This window comes from Rhinoraja longicauda, chromosome 23 (assembly GCF_053455715.1).
Source record: "Rhinoraja longicauda isolate Sanriku21f chromosome 23, sRhiLon1.1, whole genome shotgun sequence".
Classification (NCBI taxonomy): Eukaryota; Metazoa; Chordata; class Chondrichthyes; order Rajiformes; family Arhynchobatidae; genus Rhinoraja; species Rhinoraja longicauda.
In genome coordinates, this window is record NC_135975.1 from 25,282,074 (window position 1) to 25,295,072 (window position 12,999).

At 42.5% G+C, this 12,999-nt stretch overlaps 1 protein-coding gene across 3 annotated transcripts in view; it reads right to left on the reverse strand.

Moving 5' to 3' along the window:
• Positions 1 to 12,999, reverse strand: part of lrrk2 (leucine-rich repeat kinase 2) — a 148,290-nt gene that overhangs the window by 97,517 nt on the left and 37,774 nt on the right. For all 3 annotated transcript variants that reach the window (XM_078419866.1, XM_078419868.1, XM_078419867.1), the window contains 5 exons: positions 11,708 to 11,849; positions 9,219 to 9,358; positions 6,289 to 6,405; positions 6,024 to 6,194; positions 3,959 to 4,220 (listed from right to left, as the gene is read on the reverse strand). In XM_078419866.1, the coding sequence (XP_078275992.1) occupies positions 3,959 to 4,220; positions 6,024 to 6,194; positions 6,289 to 6,405; positions 9,219 to 9,358; positions 11,708 to 11,849 (832 nt within the window). The remainder of the gene's footprint in view (positions 1 to 3,958; positions 4,221 to 6,023; positions 6,195 to 6,288; positions 6,406 to 9,218; positions 9,359 to 11,707; positions 11,850 to 12,999) is intronic.

Sequence of the window (12,999 nt, forward strand, 5' to 3'; positions counted from 1 at the left end):
CGGACTGAGCGAAGGTGTTGAGCGAAACGACCGCCGAGCCTGCGTTTGGTTTCGCCAATGTAAAGAAATTGACATCTAGAGCAGCGGATGCAATAGATGAGGTTGGAGGAGGTGCAGGTGAACCTCTGTCTCACCTGCAAAGACTGTTTGGGTCCTTGGATGGAGTTGCGGGTGGAAGTAAAGGGACAGGTGTTGCATCTCCTGCGGTTGTAGGGGAAAGTGCCCGGGGATGGGGTGGTTTGGGTAGGAAGGGACGAGTGGACCAGGGAGTTACGGAGGGAACGGTCTCTGCGGAACGCAGAAAGGGGAGGGGATGGGAAGATGTGGCCAGTGGTGGGTTCCCGTTGTAAGTGACGGAAATGTTGGCGGATGATTTGTTGGATACGTTGGCTGGTGGGTTGGAAGGTGAGAACGGGGGGGATTCTGTCCTTGTTACGAATGGGGGGGGAGGGGGAGCAAGAGCGGAGCTGCGGTATGTAGAAGAGACCCTAGTGAGATCCTCATCTATAATGGAAGAGGGGAAGCCCCGTTTCCTGAAGAATGAGGATATCTCTGATGCCCTAGTGTGAAACACCTCATCCCGGGCGCAGATGCGGCGTAGACGGAGGAATTGGGAGTAGGGGATAGACTTTTTGCAGGAGACAGGGTGGGAAGAAGTGTAGTCCAGATAGCTGTGCGAGTCAGTGGGTTTATAGTAGATGTCAGTCGAGACCATCCTTGTGGGGGGTGGAAGTGTAGAGTGACTGGACATCCATGGTAAAGATGAGGGAGTGGGGGCCTGGAAACCGGAAGTTATCGAGGAGACGGAGAGCATGTGAGGTGTCTTGGACGTAGGTGGGGAGGGATTTAACCAGGGGGGTTAGGATGGAGTCGAGGTAGGTGGAAATAAGTTTGGTGGGACATGAGCAGGCAGAGACAATGGGTCTGCCAGGACAGTTCTGTTTATGAATTTTAGGTAGGAGGTAAAATCAGGCCGTGCGGGGTTGGGAACTATAAGTTTGGAGGCATTAGAGGGTAGATCGCCGAAAATGGTGAGGTCCGTGATGGTGCTGATGATAAAGGTCTGGTGTTTGTCGGTGGGGGTCATAGTCCAAGGATAAGTAGGAAGAGGTGCCCATGGTCCAAGGATAAGTAGAAAGAGGTGTCTATGGTCCAAGGATAAGTAGGAAGAGGTGTCTATGGTCCAAGGATATATACATATATATGTATATACACACATACACAAAAAACAAATAATAGTAGTGCAATAATAATAATAATAGTCTATATAGTTCAGAGCTTATTTGAGGTTGTAGTGATTAATAGCCTGATGGCTGCAGGGAAGAAGCTGGTCCTGAACCTGAATGTTACAGTTTTCAGGCTCCTGTACCTTCTTCCCGATGGCAGGGGTGAAATGAGTGTGTGGCCAGGATGTTGCATACATATTGAAATGCCGATGAACTTTAGAATGTTCAATTCCGAAACAATGGTGATGTAAATAAAGATACTATAGGAAAAGGGAGGATGGAGGATTGCATGGGACAAACGTCCAGAGTGGCGGTAGAAGGGAGGAAAAGAGGTTGCGGGTTGGAGGTTTGATATCAAAATAAAGAACAATTCTATATTTATAGAGATCAGAGTTAGACACGTTAACAGCTTTGGGATGAGAAGCAAGTTAGTAAAAGTATTTCTGAGAAACAAAGAGGGAATAGGAAGCTGTGAACTGAAGTTGATAGTAAAACTTGCTTTTAGAGATAGAAATATCTGATTTGTTTGATGATTAGAATACAATTCTACTACAAAATTGAAAGTAAACATGCCAACTGTGAAAATGCATGCTGCAGAGTTAATGAGATTAAAATAGTGATTGGTACAAATGCCTTCAGTTCTGTTCATCATCTGCTATGCTAGCATCTGGTTATGAAGGGTATTTTTCCTAAACTTTCAATTAATTGCATTTAAAGTTAAGTTAACACGCATTGCCCCCAAATTATAGAAAGAGGGACAGATCTTTGAAAGTGGCAGAATATGTTACAAGAATGGTGAGTAAAATACAAGGGTTGATAAGTTTTATTTATAATGGTATATTTTGCAAAAGTAGGCAAGATGTACGAGTTAACACTTCATAAAACATGTTCGCCCACAATACTTTTGTGCAGAAACATGGAACTGCAAATGCTGGTTTATACCAAAGATAGATACAAAGTGCTGGAGTAACTCAACAGTTCAGGCAGCATCTTTGGAGAAAAAGGATGGGTGACAGTTTGGGTCCAAGAAATTCAACACGGGATTTATGGAGTCATGGAAAGAGGGCCTTCTGCACAGTTTGTCAATGCCAACCAAGGAGCGCCAGCTACACTAGTCCCTCCTCCCCGCATTTGCCCCATATCTCCCTATCTAATACATGTACCTGTCCAAATGTTTTTGTAGTTTCTGCCTCAACCACCTCTTCTGGCAGCTCATTCCATAAACCTGGTTAAAAGACTCTGCATCTACCCTATCTATTCCCTCATGATCTTATACACCTCCATAAGTTCACCTCTCATCCTCCTACATTCCAAGGATTACAGTCCTAGTCTGCCCCACTGCTCCCTACAGCTCACACCCGCAAGACCTAGCAGCATCCTCGTAAATCTTCTCTGCACTCTTTCCAGCTTAACAATATCTTTCCAGCTTAACAATATCTTTCCTGCAACAGGGTGGCCAAAACTGAACACATGACTCCAACTATTACCTCGCCAGCACCCTGTGCAGCTGTAACATAACATCCCAACTTCTGTACTCAATACCCAAACTGATAGAAGGCCAATGCGCCAAAGGCCTTCTTGACCACCTTATCTATTGCCATTTTTAAGAAACTGTGCACCTGCATTCCTAGATCCCTCTGCCCTACAAGACACCCCACAGCCCTGCCATTTACTGTGAAGGTCCTGCCTTGGTTAGACTTCCCAAAATGCAACACCTCATATTTATCTGCATTAAATTCCATTAACAATTCCTCCGCCCACTTACCCAAATGATCAAGATCCAGCTGTAATTTTTGAATACCATTTTAGTAATCTAAAATACCACCCACATTAGTGTCATCTGCAAATTTACTAATCCTGCCTTGTACATTCTCATCCAAACCATTGGCAAAAAACAAAAACAGCAAATGGCCCAGCACCAATCCTTGAGGCACATCACTAGACAGATGCCTCCTCGCTGAAAAACAACCTTCCACCATCACCCTCTGCTTCCTTTCATGAAATCAATTTTCTATTGAATCGGCTAACTCTTCCTGGATCCCATGTAATCTCACTTTTCAAAACAGCCTCCCATGTGCAACCTTGTCAAATGCTTTGCTGAAATTCATATAGACATCGTCTGCAGCTCTGCCCTCACCAATCCTCTTGGTTACACCTTCAAATAAAACTCAATTTGTGAGACACAATCTCCCATGTACAAAATCGTGCTGATTATGCCTAATCAGCCCTTGTGTACCTAAATTAATTGAATGGAAAAAATAGTGCGACACTGCTCCCATTTGCAATGGCCAGAGACAACTTCACCTGTGGATACTGTGGAAGGGTCTGCCTGCCAATGATAGGCCGAGTTAGCCACAGCAGGAAGTGCAACCATAGATGAAAAATTCTCCTCTCCAAACAGCACAACATTACAGCCGCACCATCATCTTTTACAGATGGACAGATGCTAACTCCCTAACTGACCTCAGCATGATCACTTTAATGTCAAGCAAAGGCAATTGATCTCACAGGAATAGAGAAAAGTTAGAATGTGAACAATGAGGCGATCACAGCACATGACCAAGCAGCAAGCTCAAACGTTGCAGATCTACAGCTTCTTGGTTGCACAAGGCAAAACCTTTAAGGGAAAAAGTCACAGGAAAAACAGACCCAGAAAGTATTAATTAAGTACCTGACTAATGCTGACAGCTAAAGCTGTGAAAGTCAAACAAATAATTCCTTCTTGTACTTACTTGGTTGTTGTTTTGAATGTGGAACATTTTCTTCAGGAAACAGTGGATGCAACCAAGCAGCTTCAATCTTCCTCAAATGAAGTCCACTTAAGCAAATAGCTTTATTGTTTTGATCTAATCCAAGTTTTCTTAATAGCAAGCTTATGATTTTGTCATCCCCCATTTTAATGCTGACATGTAATGCTTTCTGAATATCTTGCTCATGTGCTCCACTGTTGAGCAGAAGTTCCACTAAAAATGGGCTTCTCTTTTTCTTACAAGCCTATGGAAAACATGAAAGAGTTGTTAAATTGCAAGTACAAGTAACTTGACCCAATTAAACTGCAGATGATTTTTATTATTCACCAGATCCAAGAAGTTCTCTGCTGTTTTTCCTCATGAATTTAGAAGAATTTTAAATTAGAGTATGTGGCCACAGGCAAGGGTTTGAGACAAAAAAAAGTGATAAGCTCCAAACTACCAACTTCTGTATTGATCTCACAAGTATTTGAGAAGAAGCAAGTTGTCTATTGTGGTGAAGCAGTACTTCATTGCATTTAAATTTAATGTCACACTCAAATTTTTCCTCCAGGTTTCCTGACACTTCCCACTGATAACTAGACATAAAAGCAAATAAGGCTGCTTAAAAATCATATCAAATATAGATACAAGGAATTGCAGATGCTGGTTTATAAACAAAAAAAGCATAAAGTGCTGGGATAACCCAATGGGTCGGGCAGCATCCTTGAGAACATGGATAGGCGAAGTTTCAGGACAGACCCCTTCTTCAGACTGATTATGGTGGGGAGGAAAATGCTGGAAGGGAGGTGGGGGCAGGTCCAGTCCCTACCGGCTTTCTCCCCCCTACTACAATCAGTCTGAGAAAGGGTCCCGACCTGAAATGTCACCTTTCCATAAAAACTCATGTCAAAAGCGCAATTTATCCAAATATTCATTTTTTTAAAAATCATTAACGATGAGGAAGATTTTGTTCATGGCACAGTTAATCAGTTCACTTTCTACATGGGCACTTAAAAACAATGGGTGATGCGTTAATTGCTTTAGATTAGACCTCAGACCAATAGTGCTATCGGCATGAACCAACAGATTGCTGAACATTAACAGAAGCTGGACATCAGAGGGGAGCAACAGCGGTGATAGATTGTAGTTGATCAGAAATGGATTACATAAAGGGTAGTACTGCAGTGGGAGCACAAAAATGTGTTAAAAAGTGAGCAGAAGGATGCAGCCTACAGTAATGCATTAATCTCAAAAGCAGGCAGAATTGGCAGGTGGAGAGACAAGGAACTGCAGATGCTGGAATTCTGAGCAAAATACAAAGTGACGGAAATACTCAGATGGTAGACACAAAATGCTGGAGTAACTCAGCGGGTCAGGCATCTCGGGAGAGAAGGAATGGGTAACGTTTCGGGTCTACCCAAACGTCACCCATTCCTTCTCTCCCGAGATCCTGCCCGACCCGCTGAGTTACTCTAGCATTTTGTGTCTACCTTCGATTTAAACCAGCATCTGCAGGGTTTTTTTCCTGAGAAACTCAGATGGTCAGACATTTGTGGAGGGAATGGATAGATGATGTTTGGGATTAGGACCAATCTCTAAACTAAAGTGGTGTCCCAGCCCAGAACACCCTCCACAGATGCTGCCTGACCCGCTGAGTTACTCCAGCACTGTGTTTTGCAAATTCTATTTGTCACATTTCCCAAGACCTGGTAATCTTAGCCTTAACAGCGTAATGACTCACCAGCCTCCTTAAAAGGTTTAATTGGTTGAACTTGCTTCCCAAGAGCATGCCCCAATTCTACCTCCCTCTATAAAAAATGAAAGTTCGCAGTATGGGTTTGGAATTTAAATAATTTACATTTTAATTTCCTACCTATACCAAAACCACACATGTTTAAGCATTCCGAGTACCTTCTATTTTCCTTTCAATTGACAAGCACATTTTCTATTTTTATGCACATTTCAAAATATAAGCCATATTGAATCTACTTTGGAATTGGCATAAGATGATTTGGGGGAATTGTCAAAAGGAATTAAAGTAGATTTAATATTTGAAAATGTTTACCTGGTAAATTAATGATCCATTCTTACATTTCTGATTGACATCTTCCTTCGACTTGATTAAATATCTTGCTATCATGATATTATTTTCTGAGCAAGCACTTTCAAGCATCTGATTTCGTATTCCACGATCAATAGCCAACTTGGATAAGCACTTGAAAAGGATGGTCTGTAGCTAATCATTTCAAAATAAGCAATGTGAAATAATTAGCAAGACAGAATTAAATGTTCCTCAAATTCTCAAAAGCAAGAATGGCAATTAAAATCACCTGTCTGTTTTTGCATTTTGCCAGCTGATGGAAAATAAATCTGTCAATGCATTCCTTGAAGAAAATTTCAGTGACAGATGGTATGACTTCAAAATATAACAAAGCTGTTTGAAAACCCTAAAAAGGAATAAACATTAAATCAAAATGTAATAATTCCATTGAACAAAATTACTTTCGGATTCCAGATTCCATCAAAATAACCTTGAAATATTTGTAATTATCTGCATTTGCATAGTTCTTTAAAAATCACATTGCTTATTAACCATTTAATACTTGAGAACTATAGGTGCCAGTTTCATTAAAAAAACACAAAGTATTGGAGTAGGGTGGCAGGGTGGCGCAGGAATAGTAGCTGCTTTATAGCGACAGAGATCCGGGTTTGATCCTCACTACAAGTGCTGTCTGTATGGAGTTTGTACATTCTCCCCATGACCGGCATGTGTTTTCTCCGGGATCTTTGGTTTCCTCACACACTCCAAAGACATGCAGGTTTGTAGGTTAACTGGCTTGGTAAAATTGTAAACTGTTCCTAGTGTGTATGGGATAGATAGTGCAAGTGTGTGGGAATTGCTGGTCTGAGTAGACTCGGTGGGCCAAATGGCCTGTTTCTGTCCTGTATTTCTAAACAAAAAAAAAAGTAACCCAGCAGATCAGGCAGCATACCTGGAGAACATGGATAGGGGATGTGTTGACACAGGACCCAGATGTATTGGGACACGACTCGTGCAGATGAACCATGATGGTCTGAGTGGACCAGCGTGGCAAGTTGGGTCGAGAGGCCTGTTTCCATTCCGCATCACTACGAAGACTCTCAGATGTTTGATCTACTAAAATTATTCTACCAGGGAAACGATCACAACTCAAAAGATAAGTACCTCTTGACTTTTTTCAAGTTTTCATTATCTCTTCTTGCCTTATAAACATGCACTTAACAAAATACTGGTTGGATAGCAATGTCAAATTAGAGGCCAATGCACTTTAGATTTGTTGGCACCAGTTCAGAGTGTAATTCCCCTGTCTAAGTGCCATCCAGTTTCATACTGTCACTCGGCCACAGGCACGTGGCACATGTAAACAAAAACCTCAGACGTACTGGCATTCTTTGCCAGCCTTTTCCCAAACACACTCCAATGTCGGTCTCAGTGAACAAAGTTGTGGTAATTCTCCCGTGGAAAGACCTGTGCCAATTTACATCTGACACCAGAAAATAATCTTAATTCATTTGAATGGAGAGGACTGCTTGAGAAAGTCTACTTGCATATTTTTGAGCTAATTAAGCTTGGTTAAATGCTTAATGGTTTCCAACTACGCATTTATGATTTTCATCGCGTTATAGAGTCATATATCACGAAAACTGGCCCTTCGACCTAACTTGCCCAATGCTGTTAATTTGCAAGTTGAATTGGTAGTAAGGAAGGCAAATGCAATGTTAGCATTTATTTCAAGAGGATTAGAATAAAAAGCAGGAATGGAATGTTGAGGCTCTATAAGGCACTGGTCAAGCAGCAATTGGTGTATTGTGAGCAATTTTGGGCCCCATTTTTGAGTAAAGATAAGCTGGCTCTGGAGAGGGTCCAGAGGTGGTTTAGAAGAATGAACCCAGAATGAGTGGGTTTGACGGGCGTTATGATAAGATTTTGACTGCACTGGGCCTATACTCGCTGGAATTTAGAAGGATGAGGGGGGACCTCATTGAAACTTACTAAATAGAGTTGATGTGGAGAGGATGTTTCCACTAGTGGCAGAGTCTAGGACAAGAGACCATAGCCTCAGAATTAAAGGATAATCTTTTACGAAGGAGATGAGGAGAAATTTATTTTGTCAGAGGGTGGTGAATCTGTGGAATTATTTGACAAAGAAGGCTGTGGGTATATTTAAGGCCGAGATAGATAGATTCTAGATTAGTGCAGGTGTCAGACGTTATGGGGAGAAGGCAGGAGAATGGGGTTAGGAGGGAGAGATAGATCAGCCATGATTGAATGGCAGAGTTGACTTGATGGGCTGAATGGCCTAATTCCACTCCTATCACTTATGGCCTTATGATGACCATCCTATCTACCTGTGACACCACTTAAGGAAAAATGTAATACTTTAGATTTTTTTTAATTAAAAAAAAAAAGTTGTTTGATCAGTAATAATTTAGGAATTATTCGCAAACATTTAATACCTTTGACAAGTTAGACAATTATAACCATGTCATAACCGACTGTTAAGGTTTCTAACTGAATGTCTGCAGGTGAAGTTTCATCTCATTTGGATAGTGCAATATTGATTTGGACGGTCATAATGCAAAAACTTTAGATGGGACAGCAATTGTCAAATGTGTTCAGAAAAGTTTCAAATGGCAAGTTTCCACGTTGTGTGACTCTGACTCTAAAATGGGCAATTATTCCTGAGCAGGTTTCCCTTTCATGCGGCATTAACTAGATTATTAAAGGCCAATTTAGTAAGATCTGTTTGAAATCAGTGTATTATGAGGATTGACATCACCAGCCACATGCAGTGCATCTCCCTTGTGAGTGCATGGAACAAACATGCTACTTAGTTTGCCAAGAAGCACGAGCTCATGATTTCTGCATCTCACTTGACTTGAGTAAAACAAATTTTATCTGCCATTCTGGATGTACATTTCAGAGCTAAATCAAAAACCTGGCTGTCTGGCAGTCTCCTTGTTATTGTCAAAAATATTGTCAAAAACATTGTGCATTTGTACAAAAGCATTTGAAACTGAAGACTAACGACAACACAAAGGGGAGAAATCTCAGCCAATTAACAAGACTAACACATTGTTCAATTTTCAGAATCTTTGGAAATGCTCATTAGTATTAACCAATCTTCATTTTAGTTCTCTTTTTTTCCCAACTTCACTGAAGTCTCAAAAAAGAACGCTTCCCCTTTACCTTTAGTGCAATAAGACTTTTACAAAATACCTGTATTTGCACTTCTGTGTCCTCTTCATATTGGCATAATATCTCCACCAAAACACTTGCCAATAACACTAAAAATGATTGAGCCAAATCTTTCTCAGGAACAAGAACCTCCAATAGTTTTAGTCCCAGATACTGAATTTCTGAAATAGACATTTGAAATATGTTCACTACTTCAAAAAGAAATGGAATAATTATGCAACAAATTATTTCCTACATTCATTCTCATATTCATACAGAAACCCCATGATGATATTATTAAAAGTACATTTGCAACCTGAAAGACTCGGAGTCTTGCAGCTCGAACATCAATGCTGTGAAGTCTTGCCATTAACTGCAAACAATTTCCTTATATTCAGCCTCCCAAAGTGAAATACCTCGCACTTGCACAAGTTAAACTCCATCTGCCATTTCTCCATCCATTTCTGCAGCTAAACTATATCCCGATGTATCTTCTGACAGCCTTTCTCACTCTCTGCAACTTCTCCAATTTTGGTGTCATCAAATTTACTCACCAACCCATCTATATTTACATCTAGGTATATAAAACATCATAACCTGAACACCATATGCCGCATCTCTTTATTAAACTGATGGGGAGTTTCCCTCCATTACACAAATGATCTCCTTTCATCTGTACAAGAGCGGAAGTGGCGGCGCCTAACGGGTGCGGCTCGCTAGCAGTCTGTTCGTCTTTTTTCCTTTTTTTTTGTTGTGTGTCGGTGTTGGGATGGTTTTTTTTTTTTTTTGGTTGTGTATGTGTGGGGTGTGGTGGTGGTGGTGTGGGTGGGGGGGTGGGGGAAACCTTTCTCTTTTAGGTCTCTTCCTCACGGCGCTGGGTGCGGCTCGGCCGCGGGGCCTAACATCGCCCGGTGCGGCTCGGCCTCGGGGCCTAACATCGCTGGTGCTGCTCGGCCGCAGGACTTAACATCGCCCGGCGCTGCTCGGCCGCTGGACTTAACAGTGCCCGGTGCGGCTCGGCCGCGGGGCCTTCCATCGCCCAGTGCGGCTCGGCCGCGGGGTCTAACATCACTGGTGCGGCTCGGCTGCTGGACTTAACAGTGCCCGGGCCGAGGGGCCTAACATCGCCCGGCGCGGTTCGGCCGCGGGTCTTTTCATCGCTGGTGCGGCTCGGCCGCTGGACTTAACATCGCCCGGTGCGGCTCGGCCGCGGGGCCTAACATCACTGGTGCGGCTCGGCCGCTGGACTTAACAGTGCCCGGGCCGCGGGACCTAACATCGCCCGGCGCGGCTCGGCCGCGGGACTTAGCTGCGCACGGCTCGGTCGCGGGGCCTTCAATCGCCCGGTTTGGCCGCGAGACGTCTCAGCGCCCGGAGCGACTCGGCCGCGGGGACTTCCATCCCCTTGCGGGGACTGTGCGGGTCGGTCGGGGACGAGCTGTCTGTCCGTGGGCGTGGGGAAGAGAGTGGAAGTTTTGTTGCCTCCATCACAGTGGGGGGGTGTTTGGAGTCACTGTGATGGACGTTGTGTGTTGGGGTCATGTGTCTTGTGTTCTTTTTTGTGAGTGACTGCTATGTAGTTTCGTTCGGTACCTTGGTACCGAATGACAAATAAAGCTCTGTTGAACTGTTGAATGAAGATTATTCTAATGCATTTAATTGGAAACGGACAAAAGTTGATAGATGATTTTTTTTTAAATTGCACGACCAAAGGAAATGAAGATAGCCAACACACAAAATTTTGCTGAAAACACTGAATGAGGCAAAGACATGTTGATACAGTATTCCACAGCACATTGAAACATTGGCAAATTATGTGTGTTTTGGGAGATGGTACAGAAACAAAAAATAACCCAACATCAGAGCTAATGGAGGATGAAGCTGAGTGGCCTCTTAAGAAAGAATTGAAAGTGATTTAATAATATTATGACACCAAGGATAAAAGTCAGCAACATATTTGAGGTGATGAAAAGTAGCCTCTGTGACTAATCTGTTCAGAAAATGATTTTATCCAGGGTAAAAAAGGATGCAGCAGCATTGTTGGCTTTTTTGAGTGGCAACATGAATAGAAACATGAAAGTGGTGGACAGTTGAAAGCAGTAGTCAGATTGAGGAGTAAAGATAATGGGCCGTGGATAATTACTAACCAAAACAAAAACAAATGACACTATTTACTTCTGATGGCCTTTGACTTCACTTATCCCATATATGTTCAACTCTTCTTTCTTCCCCCCCCAGATTCTGTCAATTTCATGTTCGTCCTGGATCTACACCCTCCTACCCTAGGCTTCAGCACTTCCATCCTCCCCAAATGAACACAAGCTTAAGTTGTTTTCTCTCTCTGCCTTCTGGAAGGCAGCCATTCAAGGCTTGGCTTCAAATGGAATTCAAATTTATTTTCTTACTTGTCATTATTTGAGGGTCAACTTTATCCGCAACTCACAAAAACAGTTCCTGACAATGGAATTTTTCCTTGATAAAACACAATAGGATTTTTTTTAAAATCACAATATAGATGACTGCTTTCCTACCTCGTTTATGTGGATACATTTGCAGAGTATGGATTATGGTGTCCAAAACCCCATGTTTTGTTAGATCCTTTGTGTCTGAACAATCAGTAATAGAACACAACACTCGAAGGCCACACTGTTGGATGGCTGGATTATGAATGAACTGAAAAAATGCAACAATATATTTTAGCATCAACAAACTAAATAATGATAGCTAGCTAATTAGACTAGTAATTAGCGTCAGGACCCTGCTTCCGACCCGAAACGTCACCCATCCTTTTTCTCCAGAGATGCTGTCTGATCCGCTGAGTTACTCCAGCACTGTGACAATCTTCAGTAAATACTAGCATCTGCAGTTCCTTTCTACATAAGATATAATCAGTAATAGAACACAACACTCGAAGGCCACACTGTTGGATGGCTGGATTCTGAATGAACTGAAAAAATGCAACAATATATTTTAGCATCAACATCGGGAAGTGGTGTTAGGTAAATTAAATGGATTAAAGGCCGATAAATCCCCAGGGCCAGATAGGCTGCATGCCAGAGTGCTTAAGGAAGTAGCCTCAGAAATAGTGGATGCATTAGTGATAATTTTTCAAAACTCTTTAGATTCTGGAGTAGTTCCTGAGGATTGGAGGGTAGCTAATGTAACCACACTTTTTAAAAAGGGAGGGAGAGAGAAAACGGGGAATTATTGACCAGTTAGCCTAACATCGGTAGTGGGGAAAATGCTAGAGTCAGTTATTAAAGATGTGATAGCATCACATTTGGAAAGTGGTGAAATCATCGGACAAAGTCAGCATGGATTTATGAAAGGCAAATCATGCCTGGCGAATCTTATAGAATTTTTCGAGGATGTAACTAGTAGAGTGGATAAGGGAGAACCAGTCGATGTGTTATATCTGGACTTTCAGAAGGCCTTCGACAAGGTCCCACATAGGAGATTGGGGTACAAACTTAAAGCACACGGTATTGGGGGTTCAGTGTTGAGGTGGGTAGAGAATTGGTTGGCGGACAGGAAGCAAAGAGTAGGAATAAACGGGTCCTTTTCGGAATGGCAGGCAGTGACTAGTGGGGTACCGCAAGGCTCAGTGCTGGGACCCCAGTTATTTACAATATATATTAATGATTTGGACGAGGGAATTGAATGCAATATCTCTAAGTTTGCGGATGACACGAAGCTGGGTGGCAGTGTTAGCTGCGAGGAGGATGCTAGGAGGCTGCCCTTGGATAGATTAGGAGAGTGGGCAAATGCATGGCAGGTGCAATATAATGTGGATAAATGTGAGGTTATTCACTTTGGCGGCAAG